The 23,222-nt window shown below is 45.2% G+C and overlaps 1 protein-coding gene across 1 annotated transcript in view; it reads left to right on the forward strand.

The window, feature by feature from the left end:
• CDHR3 (cadherin related family member 3) overlaps positions 1-23,222 on the forward strand; it is a 78,441-nt gene that overhangs the window by 47,760 nt on the left and 7,459 nt on the right. The window contains exons 11-18 of the mRNA XM_054560776.1: positions 1,365-1,554; positions 9,735-9,906; positions 11,986-12,088; positions 12,802-12,900; positions 14,710-14,936; positions 17,230-17,401; positions 19,050-19,300; positions 21,228-21,409. Coding sequence (XP_054416751.1) covers positions 1,365-1,554; positions 9,735-9,906; positions 11,986-12,088; positions 12,802-12,900; positions 14,710-14,936; positions 17,230-17,401; positions 19,050-19,300; positions 21,228-21,409 — 1,396 coding nt within the window. The remainder of the gene's footprint in view (positions 1-1,364; positions 1,555-9,734; positions 9,907-11,985; positions 12,089-12,801; positions 12,901-14,709; positions 14,937-17,229; positions 17,402-19,049; positions 19,301-21,227; positions 21,410-23,222) is intronic.

Genomic DNA, 23,222 nt, shown 5'->3' on the forward strand with positions numbered 1-23,222 from the left:
GCAAAACTCTGTCTCAAAAAAAAAAAAAAAAAGTGATTCATGAGATATTTCATATCATTTTCTTTGGTACCGAGTCTGGGAAGACTGTTGTATGTCTTGTACTTACAGTACATCTCAATTTGGATTAGCACCATTTAATTGCTCAATAACTCTCATGTGACTAGTGGTAACTGTATGGGACAGTGTCATCTTGGTCAATCTGCCAGACTGATGGGAGTTATTTTTCCATCTGAATATCTCTGAAGGGGACTTCTCTGCACTTCTATAACCATCTTTTCTTGGGGCCTTAGTACACACCAGGCATTATGCTGAGTGATTATTCACATACATCTCATCTCAGGTACTCAAGATAGCAACTCAATGAACTATCATCATTCACATTTTACAGATAAGGAAACTGAGGCCTAGGGAGAGCCTCAGTCAGGTTAAACAATTTGTTCAAGGTCTTACAGCTTGTAGGTCGTGAAGCAGAAGTACCAGCCTAAGCCGCCTGATTCCTTGGGCCTCTCCTCTTAACCACTACCAGACTGTCCCACCCCTATAAGTCCTGATTGCATCACCAAAAAGGACTTCCAGCCTTAGACAATCCCAGAAAAACAATGTGCTGTTGGCTTCTTAGGCTTTCGGGCAAAAGATACCTATTCCCAGGAGAGCCAGGCAAAGGCAATAATTGTGCACTGCCTCTGAAAACATCCTGATGCCCTGTCAGCTGATAGTGTAGGGACAACCATGGTTGAGAATTCTGTTCACTCTAGTGTTGCAAAATCCAACTTTTAACAAGTAGAGTGAGGTTTTTGTTTTTTTTTTTGAGCATATTAATTAAGAGTTTTTGGTTGCAGGTAACAGAAACTAAGGCAAACCAAGCTAACCAAAAAAAAAAAAAAAAAAAAAGGCAGGGACATCTATCAACAGGATTCTGTGCCTCTCTTAAGAAAATGTAAAAAGATAGGGACATACAAAGGATGTGACCCAGCGCTGCTCCAGGGACCTTGGTTCTGTAGCTCCACTATTAGCCTGACTGATCCTCCAATGTGTGCCTTTCAGTTATAAATTCTCCAATAAGAGAGCCCTGTGGGTCAAGCTGGAGTCAGTTATTCACCAGTCCAGTCCACTCTGGGCAAGGGCCGCCACCAGGGACCCAACTCTGAAGTACAGTGTGAAAAATCCTAGAAGGGTCAGGCCAGATACCCCAATGAATGTCTAACACAGGAACTTAATGGGTTTTCAAAAATGTATTTGTATAGAGATTATGCTCTGCATAAGCTCTTCCTCATGTTAGAATGGTCTTTTCCAGTTTTCTCCAAGTTTCTGTATTCCTTTTCATTTTTCTTCAAAGGGTCACGTTCTAACCTTTGCTTTCTTAGTGACTGGTACAATCCAAGTGGCCCAAAGGATAGACCGAGATGCAGGTGAATTGAGACAAAATCCCACCATTTCCCTGGAAGTTCTAGTGAAGGACAGACCATATGGGGGTCAGGAGAATCGCATCCAGATAACCTTCATTGTGGAAGACGTCAACGACAATCCTGCCACATGCCAAAAGTTCACCTTCAGGTATGCACACTTTGAAACTTGGGCTGGACATCCTACTTCTTTGGTGGCCCTCTGCCCTTTTGCTTCTCTGGTATATTCTCAGGAGAATTATAAGCATTTGGAGAAACAGCTCAGTAGAATAAATCGATGTGAACTGTTCACTGTCATCCACAGGTTTCCTTGTTATCATCCTTTTTTCTTCCCTCTCTTTCATTTTCCTTCTTCTTCATTATCTCCCTTGTTCACTTTCTTACTCTTAAGAATTATTTTTTATTTTGCTCCCTTCTGTATCCGGCTCATCTCCATTGGTGAAAAGGACCACAGGGACTTGTTAGGCCCTCTCTGGACTGTGCCTGTTCTTTGTTTATTGCACGGGTGGCAAGATGGGGCTGTTAGTTAGCAGTTATAATAGATGTTTGAGACTTAGGATCACTGAATAGGAACTCCCAGGAAAACATACCACCAGCCAGATGAATAGATCAAACCAAGTACTTAGGTAAAACCAAACAAAGCATCGAATTCACCTTACACAACTTAATTGAATATAAACAAAAGACATCTGAAAGGGAAAAAATGCAGATACAAGTGGGATACAAGTGATTTTGTATATTTTGACTCATTCTTTGTCCTACAATCTATTTGCCATTATTTTACAATAAAGTCCCTTGTGATTCTGGGTTAATATGCTTTTTGAAAACAATATTGTCTTTCTACTATTTTGTCAAAAAGCCACATGATTAGTACTTGCCCACATTAGCCTCATCTCTGAGGTTTTGTTCCAGCCAGTCTCTGGTCTCCTGAGAGGCTGAAGAGGGCTCTTTGGGAGGAATTGGGGTTGTGGGGAGCAACTCCACAGCAGCCCTTGCTAAGAGACAGCCCTGTATCTGGAGCAAGGCTGAAGACCAGGGTGAGTCTCAGTTCCAGATGTCCCCATGGGCAGAGTCTCTTGAGTTTATCTTTGAGTGGTTTTGTAAGTTTTCTCCAGGCGACTCTAGACATAGACCCAACACATGCAGAGGACAAAGGACCCTAGACCAGAATTGCCTAGGAGGAGCAGGAGAAATAGAAATTCCTTCATTATGCTCATGAATGTCTCCCTGTTGTCCCAAATGGCATGCCCGGCATAATGTTAAAGGATCCATGTGGCCTCGAGTCTGATATCAAAACGGTTAAACTCTGTTCTGGACACACCCCTGACTTGTTCCTTCAGATCCAGTCTCCACCCTGCTCTGTGCTCCAAGATGCTGACCTGGATGGATACTGTATTAGTCTGTTTTCATGCTGCTGATAAAGATATACCTGTGACTGGGCAATTTACAAAAGAAAGAGGTTTAATTGGACTTACAGTTCCACATGGCTGGGGAAGCCTCACAATCATGGCAGAAGGCAAGGAGGAGCAAGTCACATCTTACATGGATGGCAGCAGGCAAAGAGATAGAGCTTGTGTAGGGAAACTCCTCCTCATAAAGCCATTAGATCTCATGACACTTAGTCACTATCATGAGAACAACCCAGGAAAGTCTTGCCCCCATGATTCCATTTCCTCCTACCAGGTCCCTCCCACAACATGTAGGAATTCAAGATGAGACTTTGGTGGAGACACAGCCAAACCATATCATCCTGCCCCAGCCCTTCCCAAATCTCATGTTCTCACATTTCAAAACCAATCATGCCTTCCCAACAGTCACCCAAAGTCTTAACTCATTTCAGCATTAACTCAAAAGTCCACAGTCCAAAGTCTCATCCGAGACAAGGCAAATCCCTTCTGCCTATGAGCCTGTAAAATCAAAAGCAAGTTAGTTACTTCCTAGATACAATGAGGGTATAGGCATTGGGTAAATACAGCTGTTCCAATGGGATAAATTGGCCAAAATGCAGGTGCTACAGGCCCCATGCAAGTCTGAAATCCAGCAGGGTAGTCAAATCTTAAAACTCCAAAATGATCTCCTTTGACTCCATGTCTCACATCCAGGTCACACTCATGCAAGAGGTGGGTTCCCATGATCTTGGGCAGCTCCATTCCTGTGGCTTTGCAGGGTACAGCTTCCATCCTGGATGCTTTCATGGGCTGGCATTGAGTGTCTGTGGCTTTTCCAGGTGCACAGTGCTAGCTGTCAGTGGATTTACCATTCTGGGGTCTGGAGGACAGTGGCCCTCTTCTCACAGCTCCACTAGGCAGTGCCCTACTAGGGACTTCGTGTGGGGACTCCAACCTCACATTTCCCTTCTGCACTGCCCTAGCAGAGGTTCTCCATGAGGGGCCGCCCCTGCAACAAACTTCTGCCTGGGCATCCAGGCATTTCCATACATCCTCTCAAATCTAAGTAGAGGTTCCCAAACCTCAATTCTTGACTTCTGTGCACCTGCAGGCTCAACACCACATGAAAGCTGGCAAGGCTTGGGGCTTCCACCCTCTGAAGCAATAGCCTGAGCTGTACCTTGGCCCCTTTTAGTTATACCTAGAGCAGCTGGGATGCAGGGCACCAAGTCCCTAGGCTGCACACAAGAGAGGGATCCAGGGCCTGGCCCATGAAGCCATTTCTTCCTCCTAAACCTCTGGGCCTGTGATGGGAGTGGCTTCCACAGAGGTCTCTGACATGCCCTGGTGACATTTTCCCCATTGTCTTGGTGATTAACATTCAGCTCCTTGTTACTTATGTAAATTTCTGCAGCTGTCTTGAATTTCTCCTCAGAAAATGGGATTTTCCTTTCTATCGCATTGTCAGGCTGCAAAATTTCCAAGTTTTTAAGCTCTGCTTCCCTCATAAAACTGAATGCCTTTAACAGCACCCAAGTCACATCTTGAATGCTTTGCTTCTTAAAAATTTCTTCTACCAGATACTCTAAATCATCTCTCTCAAGTTCAAAGTTCTACAAGTCTCTAGGGCAGGGGCAAAATGCCACCAGTCTGTTTGCTAAAACATAACAAGAGTCACCTTTGCTCCAGTTCCCAACAAGTTCCTCATCTCCATCTGAGACCACCTCAGCCTGGATTTAATTGTCCATATCATTATCAGCATTTTGGTCAAAGCCATTCAACAAGTCTCTACGGAGTTCCAAACTTTCCCACATTCTCCTGTCTTCTTTTAAGCCCACCAAACTGTTCCAACCCCTGCCTGTTACCCAGTTCCAAAGTTGCTTCCACATTTTCAGGTATCTACAGCAGAGCCCCACTCTATTGGTACCAATTTACTGGATTAGTCCATTTTCATACCGCTAATAAAGACATACCCAAGACTGGGCATTTACAAAAGAAAGAGGTTTAATGGACTTACAGTTCCACGTGGCTGGGGAAGCCTCACAATCATGGCAGAAGGCAAGGAGGAGCAAGTCATGTCTTACGTGGATGGCAGCAGGCAAAGAGAGAGATTGTGCAGGGAAACTCCCCCTTATAAAGCCATCAGATCTCATGAGACTTAGTCACTATCGCAAGAACAGCACAGGAAAGACTTGCCCCCATGATTCAATTTCCTCCCACTGGGTCCCTCTCACAACGTGGGAATTCAAGATGAGATTTGGGTGGGGACACAGCCAAACCGTATCAGATACCAACAAGCTCCCTTGCCTTCCAGCTTCTGGTTGGCCAATGGGGAGTCCTGGAAGGAGGAGGAGAGGAGGGTCAGGCTCTCTCTTTGTGAGCTGGGTGCATCCCTCCCCTGCCTGAAGATCTCCATTCCCATAGGCAGCTCTCTGTCGCTGGTGGCAGGACCTGCTTCCTCCACTGGCTTCCCTGGGCCTAGAGGTGGTAAGGGTACTTTGCTCTCACGAGCCCTGAGATATTGCACCATCCCATGAGATTTCCATATACTCTGTGAGCACCTTCTTCATAGTCCCTTTACTGACCCCTCCTAGAATGATCCTAATTCACCAGCTGCTTCCTACTGACACCCCAATAACGTCAGTCACAATCTTAAGCACGTAGTAGGTTCCTATCCCAGCCTAAGCCCTACAGGTCCATTAGATGGGTGGGGACAGCTGCATAGGTAGTTAGGATTGTGACTTCCACACCTTTACATGCATAAATTGAGAGATGTCTGGGCCCTGGGGATGGAGTAAAGACAATTTGCAGCATCACACTTACACTTTCTTTGACATTTTAAATCTGTGCTAGCACTCTTGGGTGGTTCCAGTACATCCTGGGAAGCTCCTGCCCTCTTCTGCCCTCCTGCTTTTCCTTGTTCCTCTGCCCTAAGTGGTAGGGGGTGAAGGTTAAGAAGTGAGAATGCCTGGAGAGGGCTGTGCTATCTCAAACCTTCCTTGTCCATTTTCTCTCTTCAGTGCGTATCTGTTAATTGTATATTTGGCTTCCTGCAGTCCAGAGTCCCCTGGGGTATGGGAGGATAGTTTGCAGACTGTGTTCCATATTAGCTGGTGAAACTGCAATTCGAATATCCTAGACTGTCCAGGCAAGCCCAAACAGGGTCCTGCACTTGATAATCTTCCCTCCAGATTAGCCCTGAAGGCCAATGTGAAACCGGTAACTGGACTAACTGCATTTATTACTGAAGATAATCTAACCAAGGCTCAAGTTCCTTCTCTGGGCTCTTCTAGCGGGAGGAACTCTCAGCCACCCTATGAACGCCAAGATGTGAGGAAGGGCAACGAAAGGGACTTCTCTGTAGTTCCAGGAGCGGAGGTCTTCAGCCTAAAGCCCAGCCCCGCGTCCCAAGGCTGCATAAGGGCGGGTGCGGAGAGGGCTGAGAAGCCCTGACCTGCAGCACCCGCCATCCTCCCAGCCTTATACCTTCTCCAGTCCAACTATGTCAAAGCCAAGCACACAAGCAGGTCAAAACAGAACAAAGTGACAATGGCATGGTTCTGCCACAGTCTCTGACACTTGCTCTTGAATGTTTGTTCCTTCCTTGGAGGCTGCGGGCGCGGTCTCTGCTGTGGAGTTCTTGAGAGCAGGTGGCAGAGCGGGTGAGGTCAGCGCGGCTGCTGGAGGCGGCGTGCTGTGCTCCCGCAGGGAGGAGGGTGGCCTGGAGGAGGCGGGCGCCCCCTGCTGCCCGCGCGGGCCCCTGCAGGCTCCCAGCCCTTCGTACCGTGGCCCCTGAGGCTTTCCCAGGCTGATGATGAATGAGCCCAGGGCCTGACGGAGGCATCCGAGGCACGTGACAACCCCCGCTCTGGTTGTAAATTGTCAGGCGATTCACTGAAAGCGCTTTGCAAGCTGTTTGTGAGCAAGAGGCGGAGCAGTTTGGCTGATTCAGAATGGGCTGGACACAGTCGACTTTGCATGGGGAGAGAAACATGGTCTGATGGCTGGGAGCGAAGGCAGCTCGCTTTTGAGGCAGGGATTGCTGAATGAAGGGAGTGGCTTTCCAAGTTAGGCGTTTAGGGGAAAAATACCAACTGTCAGGGACGAAAGAGAACAGGCCAAGCAGCCCTGCGGGGCCAAGTGAGGAGGCCTCTGTTGGAGTGCCTGAAATGTCTGGCTTCAGGACCTTGGATTCTTTAAATGATGCAATCTCCTGGCTTCTGCAGAGCTGAAATCAAGGCTGAGATCCCCAAACCATCTGTGAGCCTGGATACTTATGGATGGAAGTTAAAGTTTACAGAGACTCTAACACTGCAGAGGATCAAGTCTGGATACATCCACTTTCCTGGACAGGCCTTGAAAATGCTCAGAACCACTCTTTCTTCCCCTGTACAGTGGGGACAAGAATACAAACCTCTCTGAGATGAGGAAATTAGAGATAGTGTTTTTAAAGTGCTTGGTATGATACAGCATACAGTTGGTGTTTAATAAGTGGTATCTATTCTAAGTCCCTATGAATGAAACCATGACATTGTGCAATCAAGGCAGGAATGCTCAGACTCCAATCCTGCTGAAATACAGAGGTGATCTTTGCCAATGAGGCATCATGGAGACTCCATTACACCTCTTTTCGCTCCAGCAAGCAAAACCTGTTATCCTCAGTGGCCCGTGACCATTCTTGCTGTCAGACTTTTCTCCGTATGCACTGAGCCCAGAGCCGATTTTATCTGCCATGAAAAGAGGATGTGGAACAAAGAAGGGAGCAGAGTTTGGTTGCAGAGAGAAGTGTATGCTCCAAGAACCAGATGCTAAGATGGGATTAAATGTGCAAGGCTATTATTAGGGGAGATGCCTGTGGCAGAAAATGGGGAGAGAGATGGACAAAGGCTGGGCAAGTCATCAGATCACGATGCAAGGCTGATCTGAGTGAAGGGAAGAGGGAGAAAAGGTAGTTGGACATGTTCTAGGCTGCCATGCAGTCTAAGGAGTGTTCAGCTAGGGCATTGGGGGTCCTGGAGCCAGTGTCAGCTGACACAGGACAGGAATGAGCCTTAGTATCTTTGCCATGACCAGTTGTTGGTACGTGGCCTCACCACAAACACAGTGATGGATTTCAGAGCCCAGCAGCTGAGGCCAATGGTCAGTTATGCTCTCATGGGTAAAGGTCTTCCAGGCACATTCTCATGACAGCCACGATATATTTTTGTAAGAAATTCTACCAAGGCAAAATATGATTAAGATAGGTAGCCAAAACAAACAAAAAAGAAAGAAAAGCCACAAATTCCTCCCTGCTTGCTCTTTATGCATGCTCCTTTGCAATGTGATTTTGCTATTAGCTCCATGAAGAGATGGGTCTCCTTGAATCTGAGCTTGACCACGTGAATTGCTTTGACCACTGGAGCATTCACAAACATGACACAACAGAGGCTTGAAAAATGCATGTGCATTGGGACTTGCCCTCTCTTGTTACTTTTGGAACCAGAGACCTCCATGCAATGAGCCTAGACTAGCCTCCTAGAAGATGAGAACGACAAGAAGCAGAAATCAAGCACCTTCCCACCACCAGGCATGTGAGTGAGGCCATCCTAGACTGTCCAGCCCCAGCCAAGCTGTCAGTGACCACAGAGACCAGCTAAGCCAAACTAAAACCGAAAGGACTGTGGAAAACCTATAGTACTGTGAGAAACCATAAATGCTTGTTGTTTTAATTCACTCAGTTTTGGGATGGTGTGTTATGTAGTAAAAACTAATTGATATCATTTATGTCCATTTTGTAGATGGAGGAACTGAAACCTGGAGACATGAGAAAGCCCCTCAATGAATTGAAGTCTCAAGGTGTTCATTGGTCTTACTCAGAGCCTCCTACAGCAAGCTGGGCTTGATCGGAAGGCTCTGAGTTTGGGGGTAGCTTTACTCATTTGTGTTATTTGCCTAAATCCTGGAGTCTACTGAGATCAAGACCCCCAAACTTGACCATTAATAAACCTCTTTTGGATGAATAATATAAAGGTGTTAGGAGGCCCTTCTAGGCCATTGAAGCCACTAGAACACAAGTCAAGGAATTCTCAATCTTCAAAGCATGGGAGGTGAGGGGTACAGGGATTCTCCCTAGCCCAGTTAGAAACTCCTTCAGGCAGGATGTAAAATTTATATTTCTCTTCTATTCTTCACGACTGTGCTAGTCTTATAAGTCTATTGTTCATTCATTCAACAAATATTTATTGAGTGTGCCAAGAAAAAAGCAAAGATCTTCGCCCTCATAGAGTTTACTTTCTAGGAGGGAAATAGAAAATAAACAGAATAAATAAGAGAAATATATGGTGTATCAGACAATGATGTGTGCTAGGAATTAAAAATAAAGAGGGGAATAGGAGAGGAAGTACCGGGCAGGGAACATTGCCATTCTAGATACGGTAGCCTCACTGATAAGGTGACATTTGATTAGACAGATGAAAGAAAGTGAAAGTGGGAGTCACGTGAGTATTTGTGGGAAGAAGATTCCACAGCTAGTGCAGGGATACTGAAGCCAGAGCCTCATGAAGAGTTCGGGGAGCACCAGAAGGCCAGAGTGGCAGAAGGAGAGTGAACAAGGAGAAGAGCTAGTGGGAGATGAGTTCAGAGAGGAAAAGGCGGGCACGTCATGAAGCGTCCTGCAGATCAAAGGTGGGACTTTGAGTGAAATGAGGAGCCATTTGGGACTTAGGAGCAGAGGAGTGACATGATCTGACAACATGTTAGCAGGATCCCTCTGGCCGCTGTGTTTAAAATAGCCCAGAAGGTAGCAAGGGCAGAATCAGGGAGACCAGTTAGGTGGTGACTGCAATGACCACGGACTTACTTTGAATTGCAGTTAAAGTAGAGGTGTCTAGCCCAGGGCCCATGTGAGAAGGAACAGTCGATTACCATTTGTTGGGGGAAATACTGGATTGTGTCTTTTCACCAGCGTTATGGTGCCGGAAAGAACAGCCAAGGGGACGTTGCTTCTTGACCTGAACAAGTTCTGCTTTGATGACGACAGTGAGGCACCAAACAACAGATTCAACTTCACCATGCCATCTGGAGTGGGGAGCGGCGGCAGATTTTTACAGGATCCAGCTGGCTCTGGGAAAATTGTGGTCAGTTCATGGTCATTGCATCATTAAAAGGGCATCGGGAATTGGTCCAACATGCATCATGCTTTTGCTGCCCCATAGAGAGAAATTTCCAAGGTAACCCCCTCTCAGAGCGACTGTAACTGACAGGCTTAATAGTGAGTCTGTGTTCCCCATTCGCTCTTTATTTTACCCCGGTTCCAGGAATCGTTTGTTACACATAGTTGTGCCTGGGCTGCTAAGGACTGGATTCTTCCTTGCATAGCATGCAGTTTGTGTGCCTGCTTAGCGTGCCTTCACAGACACGTCAGGGCCCTCTGTGCTCAGGCACTTTTGTTTATTTGAGTGCTCATTCCTGGCCCATAGAGCTGTGAGGTGAGAGAAAGCAGGGCCAGGACCTTGAGTATGTCTGGATAAATTCCACACCGTAGAACCACTTGAGACCAGAGGAGAGTGAGACAGTGAGGATGTGTAGGAAGCCCCCTCCCTGGCAACTCCAGGGGACAAAAGCTGCATTGGAAGAAGGATGGCCATGAAAAGTGGGTCCCAATGAGTTGAGTTAGACCTTTCCTTACAGAGCTCCTGCTGGAAGGTGGTGGGGAAGGAGAAGAGAAAAATGAAAGGGCTGGGAAAGCAGCAGCCTCAGGGAGGGAAGCCAGCAACCCGCTACCCTTCCCCTCACCCAGCTTTCTTCTCCACCTCCCATCCCAAGCTCTTCTTCAATCCCCAAGAACATCTCACCCCCTTTATTCATAGTACCATCTTAAAAATAATTTCTATTTTTTTCTGTTTAGGAAATTAATACATGTTCACTGTAGAAAATATAGAAAGCACAGAAAAGCATCACCATTCACTGATAACCAGTGTTAATAGTTTGGTACTTGTCCTTCTTGTCTTTTTTCTATAGATATATTTTATATGTATTTTATACATATATGCATAGGTATTTTTTATTTTTATTATTTTTTTAAGAGACCATGTCTCACTCCATCACCCAGGCTGGAGTGCAGTGGTTCAATCATAGCTCACCACAATCTCGAACTCCTAGGCTCAAGTGATCCTCATATTTCAGCCTCCCTAGCAGCTGGGACTACAGGAGTGCACCACTGTGCCTGCCTTATTTTTTAGCTTTTTCTAGAGCTTTTCTCAAGCTCCTGGTCTCAGGCGATCCTCCCACCTCGGCCTCCCCAAGTGCTGGGATTATAGGCATGAGCTACTGTGCCTAGCCTGCATATGAATTTTAAATACAGTAGTGCCCCCTTATCCACCGGGGATATGTTCCAAGACCCCTAGTGAATGCTCGAAACCATAGATAGTACCAGACCCTACATATGTTATGTTTTTTTCCTTCTATACATAGATAGCTATGTTAAGTTTAATTTATAAATTAGGTACAGTAAGTATTGACAATAATAGTGAATAATAAAATAGAAAAAGTATAGCAAAATACTGTAACAAAAGTTATGTGACACTGGGCATGGTGGTGCACACCCATAGTCCCAGCTACTTGGGAGGCTGAGATGGGAGGATCACTTGAGGCCACGAGTTTGAGGCTGCAGTGAGCTGTGATTACACCTGTGAATAACCACTGCACACCAGCCTAGGCAACAGAGGGGACCCCTATCTCTAAAAAAAAAAAGAAAACCAGTTATGTGAATGTGGTTTCTCTCTCTCAAAATATCTTATAGTACTGTACTAACTATTTTCAGACTGTGGTTGACTGCAAGTAACTGAAACTGTCAAAAGCAAAACCACAGATAATAAGGGGGAACTACTATAATGAAACAGCCCTGCATATAAGTTCAATTTTGTGCTTTTCTTCAACGAGTCTGAAGTTGTGATCCTGTGCTGTTGAGCAATAGTGCTTAATGGACGTCTTTGTACATAGATTCTCTCTCCTGGTAAATTATTTCCATAAATTCACTAGCAGTGAGCAAAGATATGGTCATAACTTTTTAAAGCTCCTAATTTTTATGGGAAAAGTGTTTTCCAAAAGCGTTTTGCCAGTTTATATATCCACTAGCAGTATATGAAAATGTCTCTCACAGCCCAATAAATAGGATCGTTTAATCTGTATAATCTACTATCTCTGTTTTAATCTAGCTGATTGGTGATCTAGACTATGAAAATCCAAGTAACCTAGCAGCCGGCAATAAATATACGGTGATAATCCAGGTGCAGGATGTGGCCCCCCCTTACTATAAAAGCAAGTATCATTTTGTTTTATTTCATGAGTGTCTTTCTTGAGTATCAATGAGTAAACTCTGCTGGGCAATACTAGGTATTGTGCTAGATCCCCCATCTCGCTAGTACTGCCCTCATGCAGGGACCCCCTCTTTCTCGGCTGAATTACAACACTTAAGAGTCTTTGAAGGGAAATGCAAATGCCATCATATGACTTCCTTTGTTAAAGCCTTCGAGCATCTCCTGTAGCTGTCAAGTTCAAGTTCCAACTCTTTGGCTTGGCATACAAGATTTTTCATCATTCGGTTGCTGCTTAATTCTCCAGCTTCACCTCCTGTCACTTGCTTCCAAGCCCCCATTTTTTTCCAACTGGGCAAACAGCTTGAAGTTTTCCAGAGTGAATTATGTGGTTTTATACCTCGGCATTTTTGCATATGCCTACAACACCCCCCAATCTCCTCCCTGCCCCATTTGTCCAATTCTGTCCTTATAAGGCTCAGCTTGTTCTTTCTCCTGGAAGCTGTTCCTCCTCTGGGTTCTGTAGTGCTCTGTGTGCTCATGCGTTTATCAAAGGGTGAACACCCTCAGCATCTAAAAGGCAGGCGCTCCCATGTCTTAGCCACCTGGTATCCCCTATGTGCAAAGCCTGTACACGGGAGATTCTTTAAAGATGTTGAATAAACAAATGGATGAGTATGGATTTGTGATTAAATGTGTTTCTATTTCCATTTTTAGATAACATCTATGTTTATATCCTAACAAGCCCAGAAAATGAGTTTCCTCTCATTTTTGATAGGCCATCCTACGTATTTGATGTGTCAGAAAGAAGGCCGGGTAAGTAACAGATAAGACACAGACCAGAGTGCTGTCAATGGACTCCATCCAAACCTGTGTTCTGTGGAGTGGAAAACTCCCTTCTGGAGGCCTTGCATGCTGTTTTGCACAGTGATTCACAGCTGATTAGTATTTATTGCACCTCTTATTTCTTTTAAATTTTCCTCGCTGCTGAGGAGCCCTTCAGGTGAAACTTGGACTTTTGAAAACTGTTGATTAAACTGCATTTCTCAGAAGCCTCTGATTGCTTCCTTGCCTGTTTGCCTGATTCCACTAATCCTCCCTTTTCCCTAGTTTAAGTTTTCTCTTGGTCTCCACTGTGAGTTTTATCCAGCTCACTCAGAGAATTAAAATTTTAAAACAGAAAAGGTTTCCCATTTCTATATTTCCTTCATTTACAAACAAAATAAAGACATTTTCTCTCTCCCCTACTAAGATTCCCTGAAGGCCTTCTTTTCTGCCCTTTGTAATACCCTGCTTTTTGCAGGCTCTTCCCCCATTAAGGAAAAGACTCACTCCCCACTTCCAGCTTCACTTTCTGCCTCTCTCTCACTCTCTCAGTTTGAAGGTAATACTATAAATGCTCTAGTGTAATAGACTCCCCACAGCCTTTCATCTTTAGATCATGGACACTTTTTCCATATTAAAAACAACAACAACAAATCAAACCAAAACCAAAACACTCCCTCTAAAATGATCCATTCTCTTTAGGATGGTCTCCATTTCCTGACATTAAGTTTTCAAGCAAAATGCAAAGTGAAAGTCCAAAGAAAATGCTTTTAATTTCTTATAGCCTTATCCAGTGAATAACAAATTCGAAAGGAAGAGGCTTCCCGGGAATTCACAGATCTTACTGCAGTTCTTTTTGATCACCTACTTTGGGTCACACACTTAGTGCTGGGATACAGAATTGAACAAGAGAAGGTTTCTGCCCTTGAGGAGTGTAATTTATGAGAAGGAACTCCTACAAAACAAGCCAGAATGCTAGCAGCCCCACCAACAATATTTGTAAAAATTGCAAAATGGGAGAGGATTTAAAAATCTATAATCTGTAATCATCAATTGCTAAATTATTTCACAATTGTTTATTTTTATAAGAGCAATTCATGCTCATTATAGAAAATTGAAAAACACGGGACTTTTAGACAATACTGCTGCAAAGAGATGTATGTGTGAGGTTGTATGTTCTTTGTACTATTGTTTCTGATAGGAAAATGATTGGTGTCCCTGGAGCCTATATAAAGGCATAAATTGCTGGGCATGGTGGCTGACGACTATAATCCTAGCACTTTGGGAGGCCGAGCTGGGCGGATCACTTGAGGTCAGGAGATCAAAACTAGCCTGGCCAACATGGTGAAACCCTGTCTCTTCTAAAAATACAAAAAGATTAGCCAGGTGTGGTCGTGGGCACCTGTAATCCCAGCTACTTGGGAGGCTGAGGCAGGAGAATTGCTTGAACCCAGGAAGTGGAGGTTGCAGCGAGCCGAGATCACACCACTGTACTCCAGCCTGGGCGACAGAGTGAGACTCCGTCACACACACACACACACACACATACACACACAGACACACACACAGATAAATTGTCTATTACACCTCACAGGACTGCTTGGATCATAGGGTCAGTTACCTAGCGGGTGTTGGTTAGCATTATTTCAATTTAGTAGAATTGAAGCTATAAAACAGAGTTTGGACAGCAAGGAGGCCTCCAGAAGTCCTTCTTACCATGGCAGTGAGGACATCTGTTCCTGAATCACCCTTCCCTACCCCTTAAAAGCAGGACTTATTGCAGGTACTTTATTCCTCCAGCCAGAACCCGAGTGGGACAGGTGCGAGCCACTGATAAAGACCTCCCCCAGAGCAGCCTCGTGTACTCCATCTCCACCGGAGGGGCCAGCCTCCAGTATCCGAATGTATTTTGGATTAATCCCAAGACAGGAGAACTCCAGCTGGTAACTAAAGTGGACTACGAAACAACCCCCATCTATATTCTCAGAATCCATGCCACCAACAACGAAGACACAAGCTCTGTCACTGTGAGTGGGGCTGCTTGGTATAGTCCCAGTAACCCAACTGGTTGACTTAGGGTCTCTCTGGCACCCCCAGAGTGTGGATGTGGCAGTGAGGAAACTTCCCAGGGTACATCCTGCGGATGTGGTGAGAAACAAGTAAAGGTGCCCTGGGAAATAAAGATCCACATTTTTCTTTTTTTTCTTTTTTCTTTTTTTTTGAGGTAGGGTCTCGCTCTGTTGCCCAGGATGGAGTACAGCAGTGTAACCTTGGCTCACTGCAACTTCCACCTCCTGGGCTTAAGCGATTCTCATGCCTCAGTCTCTCAAGTAGCTGGGATTGCAAGTGTGCACCACCGTGTGCAGCTAATTTTTGTATTTTAGTAGAGACGGGTTTCACCATGTTGGCCAGGCTGGTCTCGAACTTCTGACCTCAAGTAATCCACCCGCCTCAGCCTCTCAAAGTGCTAGGATTATAGGCGTGAGCCACTGGACCCAGCCCCACATTTTTTTGAGGCCCAAGTTTGTGGGTGACTGAGAAAAGCACTAAAGTTGTTGGCCAGATATTGGAATGTCTGGTGGACCCACAAAGCCACTTTGTGGGACAAGGTTCCTCTTGTGGCCCTGTAAATCTTGCTTTGCCTTCACTGAAGGCTGCTGGTGAAATGCACACTTCCCAGAAGTTGAGTGTGGTTTTAGAGTTATGCATTTCCTCCCCAGGAGCAGTTATGCCGTGTTCCTACCCTGCCTCTACGCATACCAGATGGGGCAGATCTTAAAACGATGCTGTGCTGCTATCTTGCTTCCCAACCTTTGAGGCTGAGAATGTTGTTATGCAGATTCTGAGTCAGTGGGTCTGGGACCTGAGATTCTGCATTTCTGACATGCTTCCAAGTGGGGCGGCGCTGCTGGTCCCCTGCCACACCTCGAGTTGCAAGGGCCTAATAGGTCCATGTTGTCAGTGGTTTGGATTATCCAAGGGCAACATGATAGCCACAAAGACCAAACTATTCTCTGGTCCTTCCCATTAGTAAGGTAAAAGAGCATGAAGGCAAAATGAACTCTCAGTTAGCAGCAGGCAGCCATAGACACAGATTGGTTCAGAGTCAGAAGACCGAGTTCATTTTTCAACTTTGATCCCAATTTTCCGAGGGAGTCTGAGCAATGCTTATCTCTGTGTCCCTATTTCTCTATCTCTTAAATGGAGAGTCACCTGATAACCCAATGCCTGAATAGTCCACTTCCTCCGATAACTTGCTTTGAATTAATGGGATGATGTTTTTAATGATGTGCAAGGTTTGGCATTGCTACCCAAGGAAATTTGGAGATAATTGCAGTGTTTGTTAGGCTGTTTTTTTTTTTTTAAGAAAATGAATGGACTCCACTTTGGGGGCTAACTAGAGTGAACATTTCAATTTATTCCCGGGATCAGAAATCCCAAATTTCAAAGGTAGTATGAATATGACCCAAAATTCATAAGCTTTTTAAAAAGGGTGATGAACTAAATGATGACACAAGTCCCTTTCAGGGCTGACAGTCTATGATTCTGTGCTGGCAGGCATCCCAGGTTATATTCCAATTTACCAGGCATAAAAGACAGCGATGAAAGAGAATAGGCTGGCCCCTGCTTATGGCAGGTTAGCTCTAGGGCTTAGTACAGTGCTAATAGCCCAGGTTACAGATGAGATCCCAGCTTAACCAGGCCTGCTTGTTCTGTCCCAGTGGGTCTTAGCCCTGGCTGCATATTAGAATCAGCTAGGGAACATCAGTGAGGGCCCTGACCCCCACCCTCCAATCTATTGGTTCTGAAGTGGGCCCAAGAAAGCAGAGCCAGGGTTGAGAACCATTTCTGCATATGCCAGAGTTAAAGAAGTTCCAATTTACAAGGGGCAGCAGGCAAGGTGGCACATGGAGACACCGTAAATCCACACCTTCCTGGAAAAACAACTCAGTGTCATCTGCAGGTGAGCCTATGTGTTCAGGTGCATGTGTGTGTGTGGGGGGGCAAGGTCTACATACACTACATGTGCACACACACATGCACACGGTGTAGAAGTTAATAGCATAGGATTTGGAGTAGGACAGACCTGAATTCAAATCCCAGCTCTGCCATTCACTAGCTGAATGATCTTAGATCAATTACCTAGTCTCTCTAAACTTCCATTTTCTCATCCATAAAATGGGAATAATCATGTTATCTATCTCATGTGAGTTTAAATGAGCTAATTTATGAAAAGTGCTTAGCCTGAAAACTGCCTACACACAGTAAACACTCAATGAGTTTTAGCTGTTGAGAATGACTACCTTCTTGCTACTCTAGGTTACTGTGAACATCCTTGAAGAAAATGATGAAAAGCCAATTTGTACTCCAAACTCTTATTTCCTGGCCCTCCCAGTGGATCTGAAAGTTGGCACAAATATTCAGAATTTCAAGCTGACGTGTACTGACCTTGATTCCAGCCCCAGATCTTTCCGTTATTCCATTGGCCCAGGTATAGTACTTGGTGTCCACAATCCTGGCCCTGTCTCTGAGGACCCTGAAATTGTCTAGGGTGGGGGTCTGTGCTCACACACTGATCTGGGCAAAGTGGGATGGGAGTTGGGAGGGCATTATTTTTTGAGATAGGGTCTTGCTATGTTGCCCAGGCTAGTTTTGAATTCCTGGGCTCAAGTAATCCTCCTGCTCAGCCTCCCAAGTAGCTGAGACTACAGGCATGCATCACTGCACCCAGCTTGCTGGGGAAGTATTTGAATGAGGAAAGCAGAGACACAAAATCCAGCAGCCCCTATGCTTCCTGGCACTCCTCTCGGTTTCCCCTTCTCATCTTACTCCTCCCAGACCCCATAAATGACTGCCCAAAGGCCCAAGAAAAGGGTGAACCCCACCCCAAATTCCTGACTACAGTATGAGTCATAAAGCATATTAGTGTCATTAGAAAAAATGCAGTCCAACTTTTTGACCACCTCTTTTCCTGAAGGCTTGCAGTGGGGGCAGGGAATCCCAGTCCTCTCTCTGGATAATAATAGATTAAATAGATTAAGTGCGTTTTGAAATGTGTCCTCAGGAATTCTCTTCTGCTTCATTCATCTTCTCTCTTTAAAAATATACCATTGTAGGGAAAAAAGAGCACCCCTCAATGGAAATTAGACCAAAATAGCTCATCTAATGAAGTGCTGGGGCCAGAGATTTAAACCCAAACAAGCAGAACAATTCCACGTGAGAGAGTAAAAATCCATCCCTGCTGCCTGCTGTGCCCTTGGCCGAGCAGGAACTTGAACAGTAGGAAGCCTCTCGAGCTGGCTGTGTCACAAAACCCAGGGGCAGAAACTGCCTCGAGACTGCAGTTGCCGAAGATGGAAATAATCCATACTGAGAGCCCTAAGGCCTTTATGGAGCATTTTGCTGTTAAGGGAGCAAAAATTGCATCATCTCCTGCTCCATTTACTGGTGTTCAGTCAGTAATGAGTCTGGAGCCAGTGGAGGAATGAGCGGGCGTGTGTTTGGGCTGGCAGCCTCTCTGCCCCAGGCTCCCTGAGCTGAGCCATGAGCCTCGGCAGAGCTGTGTGTGTGTTTGGGGGTGTGATGGGGTGGGTTCAGGAGGACCTGGGACTGCAATTCCCGCAAAGCCAGGAGGCACCTTCCTTTGGAGGATTCCAGGGACATCCATAACCAGTGTGACCCACTGGGTCCTGTGCAAAGCATGCAGTGAACTTGGCCTATGGCTAGGGATGTGACCTCTTCTACCCTCTTGAAACCCACTCATTTGTTTGAGTGTGAATTACACGCGTTGTTACCAAATAATTGCCGGATGAGAAATCAGAAGGGGCTGCACCAGGGTTAAAAAGTCTCTGCTTAATACTCAGCAAGATGGCACCTAGGCTAAGGGTGTTGTCCTATTGTCCTTTTCGACTCAGCCTTGTTTGCAGCCACACTGGTTGTGAGCAAGAGTTTCTTTGTACTAATGCCATCTCTGGTGCAGTTAAAGCCTGTAGCATATAACTAATCCAGCTCTGGTGTATCAGAGATACAGTCTACACTTGAGATGTGGACATTTGAGAAAAAGATTGAATGCAGTTTTCTTCTAAACCTTTATTTCTTACTCTCTTTTCTTCCTTTTACCTGCATCAAATCTCATTTAGGTAACGTCAACAATCATTTCACCTTCTCTCCCAATGCTGGTTCCAACGTCACACGCCTGCTGCTTACATCTCGCTTTGATTATGCTGGTGGGTTTGATAAGATCTGGGACTACAAGCTACTTGTCTACGTAACTGATGACAACTTGCTGTCTGACAGGAAGAAAGCAGAGGCTCTTGTTGAGACAGGAACAGTGACACTGAGTATTAAAGTCATTCCCCACCCAACCACTATCATCACCACAACCCCCAGGGTAAGGGCTTTAGGATCTGGAATCCCCAGACACGTTCCTTTGTGAGTTATGTTGATGGACTTCTTTCCCCAGCCCAGCCCGGAGATATATGGGGTGGACTGAAGAGTTGAGGTATTAGGATGTTGCCAAAAATGGCAACCATGGACTGGATTGGAGTAGCTACAGGGTGGCAGAAATCTGGTGAGACCTCAGACTCATAACCGCTAACTCAACCACTAACATTTCCTGTTCTGGTAGAGAAGAGTGTGTTGTTTGTGCAGAGACTTGTGAGAGATCAGACCTCAACCATCTGTGTGGCTTGTGGCACAGGAGCTGATTTCCATGGGCATGCTGCCAGTTGTTACCTTCACAACCCCTCTCTGCTTGTTCAGAAGAGTCTTTGCAAGTCAATACCCATGAAATTAGGTTGCTTGCTTACTCCTGGGTGCTCTTTCCTACATCTTTTGAAGAATCACCAGGTACCAGTCTGTACCCTACACCCCACCTCCACTCCAAAAAAATTCATCCAATCTACAAATATCGATTTAATGCCTATAGTGCGCCAGTCACTTTAGCAAACAAGCCAAAAATGATCCCTGCTCTCAGGAAGGTTATTGTATAGGTGAGTGATTCTCAAAGTGCGGTCCCTAGACCATCAGAATCAGCACCACCTGGAAATTGGTTGGAAATGCAAATTCTCAGGCCCAGCCTAGATTTTTAGTTATAGGTTACCCAACCATGATCATCACCATGACCTCCAGGGAAGGATGCTGGAACCTGGAATCCCCAACTCTATCCCTTAACCTAATGGATCAGAAACTCTGGAGGTGGGGCCCAGTGAGCTGTGTTTTTAATCAGCCTTTCAGGGAATTCTAATGTGCATTAAAGTCTGAGAGCCACTGATCTAGAGGGGGAGATAGATTACAAACAAGTATTCAGATTGACAAAGTAAATACAGACTGTGGGAAAGGGTAGGAAGAAAATGACCAGGTGCTATCACAGAATCGGCCTGGAGAAGGAAGGGAGACCCTTGAATCTGACAACAGGATTATCTCCGCTGCCCCTTGGAGGAAGTGGCTTGCATCTATGCTGACTCATCTGTCCCCTTTCTTCCTCCTCCTCCTCCTCCTCCTCCTAGTAGAAGCTGCACCTCTGGTCAGCAGCCTCATACCTGCAGCATGCCAGAAGGCAGGTAATCAGAACCTTAGAGAACCCACTATGGAGGCGGCCAGCTTCTTCTCAGAGTCTTCCCAGGAGCTGGTTCATGCTTCTCTGTCCCATGCTCGAGTCAATATGACCCCAGTGAATGAAGGCATATGGCAACCCTAGGACTTTCCTCATGGGAGGAGCTGGTAGGCTCCCCTGAGTGAGGAGTTCCCACCTTTCTTGGGCTCAGAGCATGACTTGATTGTGACATCTCCAATCCTGAAACCTCTGTAACTTGTTTGTTATCTGTCTCCAGCTCTAGGAAGCAGATGCTGAACTTGAGGCTTTGCTGTGATATCAGCCCACTCCTCTGGCAGTGGCAGCTTATAGTTGAGAAAACACTGAAAAGCCTACAAGGAATTTAAAAAAACAACTTTCATGGCTTATGGTGTCTCGGTGAGAGACAATGGCTATATTCGTCCCTGGGTTATGCCCAGATATGGCAGAAAAAAAGCCAATGGAGTTTTTTTTTAGCTTTGGGGAAGGGGAAGACAGAGAATAAAATTAAGCCTAGAGTTGCTTTTCAGTTCCCTAAAATTTCTGGGTTTTGATCTAATGGCTGTCTGCAAAGACTATAAATAAAGTGATGGGTTGAAGCAGCAAGAACTGTGAGCACACAGATGTCCAATTTATAGAGCAATAACAATAACAAAGAGTGGAATAAACACTCAACACCAGAGAGTGCTGAATGTCAAAATCGCTACCACCCTCTACTCACCCTCCCTGCTGTCTGTTGTTCAAGCCCAGGGTCACCTATCAGGTCCTGAGGAAAAACGTTTACTCTCCATCTGCATGGTACGTGCCGTTTGTCATCACTTTGGGCTCCATATTGCTTCTGGGTCTCCTGGTGTACCTGGTTGTCCTATTGGCCAAAGGCATCCACAGACACTGCCCCTGCAAGACTGGGAAGAACAAGGAACCTCTGTAAGTTGCCAGTGGGCTGGGCCCTCTTTCCCACCTCCTTTAGGACACTGTCTCTGGTGATATCAGGAGAAGGAAAAATGGAGAATCAGGATTTCTCTACAAGGCAGGTTGCCTGGAGTGAAGGCAGGAAAAGGAGATACGGGGGAAGGAATCCCAGCTCCCCTCAGTCCTGGTGCACTTTCTTTGTCGCCTGCTAGGCTGGGAAACCATCCTTTTGGCTTTCCCTGGCAACCTACTCTGTCCTTGAGGCTGTTAATGAGACTGGGGTATCAACCTTCTGATGACTTTGCCCTGGATAAAACCTTCAGAAAAGCCCTTGTTGTGAATAGTGATAGAACATGCTGTGCTCTTATTTGTAGAATATTTAAAGGATAGTATGGAATTAAGGCAAGCACACAAAACCAATAAGGGAATTAAGCTTTTGTCTCCAGTGACTCAGCTGGGTTTTTGTGTGACCAAATAATTCTTGGTGTTTTGCATGTGGTCTCAGTCTCTCACTCTTAAGGGTTGTAAACGCAGGCCTGTTTTCTCTCTTTCCAATTTTCACCTGCCCACTAATATGCCTCTTATTGTGCCAATCTGTGACGTGTCTTTTACTGGCTAAAGTGAGGTAGTAGAGTGATGTGAAGACAGCATCAAAGGATCACAAACTTCTCCCAGAGCCAGGCTTCTTGATTCTCAGTAGCTCTTACAACTTACAGCTTAGATGGTTCTGAGCCTGAGTTTTGGATTTAGATGGGCCTGGGCTCAAGTCTTAGCTCTACCATTTTCTTGGAATATGGCTTTGAGCAAGTGACCACCTCTGTGAACTTGAATTTTCTTATTTGTAAAATTAATCAACTAAATGAACAAATGTAAACAAGGCACTTAACTGTATTCCTGATATAGAGTAAATGCTTAGTACACTACCCAGCCATTTTTTACAAATCTTGTTTCATTATTCTTCACAGATGAGTCCTAGTGAGTTCAGGATTCTAGATTCCAAGTTTAGCTCTATGCCCAGGTATCTTGAGGTGTTGGAACCTCTGAGTTCTAGGATCTCTCAATGGCAAAAAGAGGGGGTGATAAGACATGTGTGCCTTTTAAGGGTATTTTAAATATTAACTATTAACTGTCAAATAACAAAATCTATGGATGAAATACTCTGTATAAAAGTATAAGGCATTCAGATAAAGATGTGCATTGCATTTTGCCATATTTATTGCAAAAATTTGTTGCTATTGGCAACCTTGACTTCAAGGTAAGAAATCCTCGAGCATCTGCTGAAATTAAAAAAGGCATTTTTGTTTGAACTCTATTCACAAATTGATTAAAAAAAAACCAGCTCTAAAAGAGTAATTGCTTGTAAGGATGGTGGTGTACTGTAATGGGATTTGGATAGAAGTTCTTGAAGAAACAAATCCAATAGACACTGCAACTCTCATGTAATTTACGGCTAAACGTTAAATATGCACCTTGAACCTGGTTCTTTTAACTTATGTTGTAAATATTAATTGTTTCCAACATGGTTGACTTAAAAAAGAAAAACTAGCTAGAAAACCAGACTCAGACTCAACCTCTCTGGAAATTAATTATACCATATGACAGCCAACCTTTGTCAAATAGCAAAGAAGAAAATTAGAGTTACAGAGCTATAGAATCCAAGGTGATTATGGGAAATCTCACAGGGTCTGAGTCCAGCTCTTCACGTGACAGGAAACCAAAATGTAACTGCCAGCTCTCAAACCTCCCTGCTGTGAGCCAAGCCTTCTGCTTTGATGGCTCTTGGGGAGAAAGGGATGGGGCAAGAAGACTTGCTGGGCAGTCTGACTAG

Source organism: Pongo abelii, chromosome 6, assembly GCF_028885655.2.
Source record: "Pongo abelii isolate AG06213 chromosome 6, NHGRI_mPonAbe1-v2.0_pri, whole genome shotgun sequence".
NCBI classification, from domain to species: Eukaryota; Metazoa; Chordata; class Mammalia; order Primates; family Hominidae; genus Pongo; species Pongo abelii.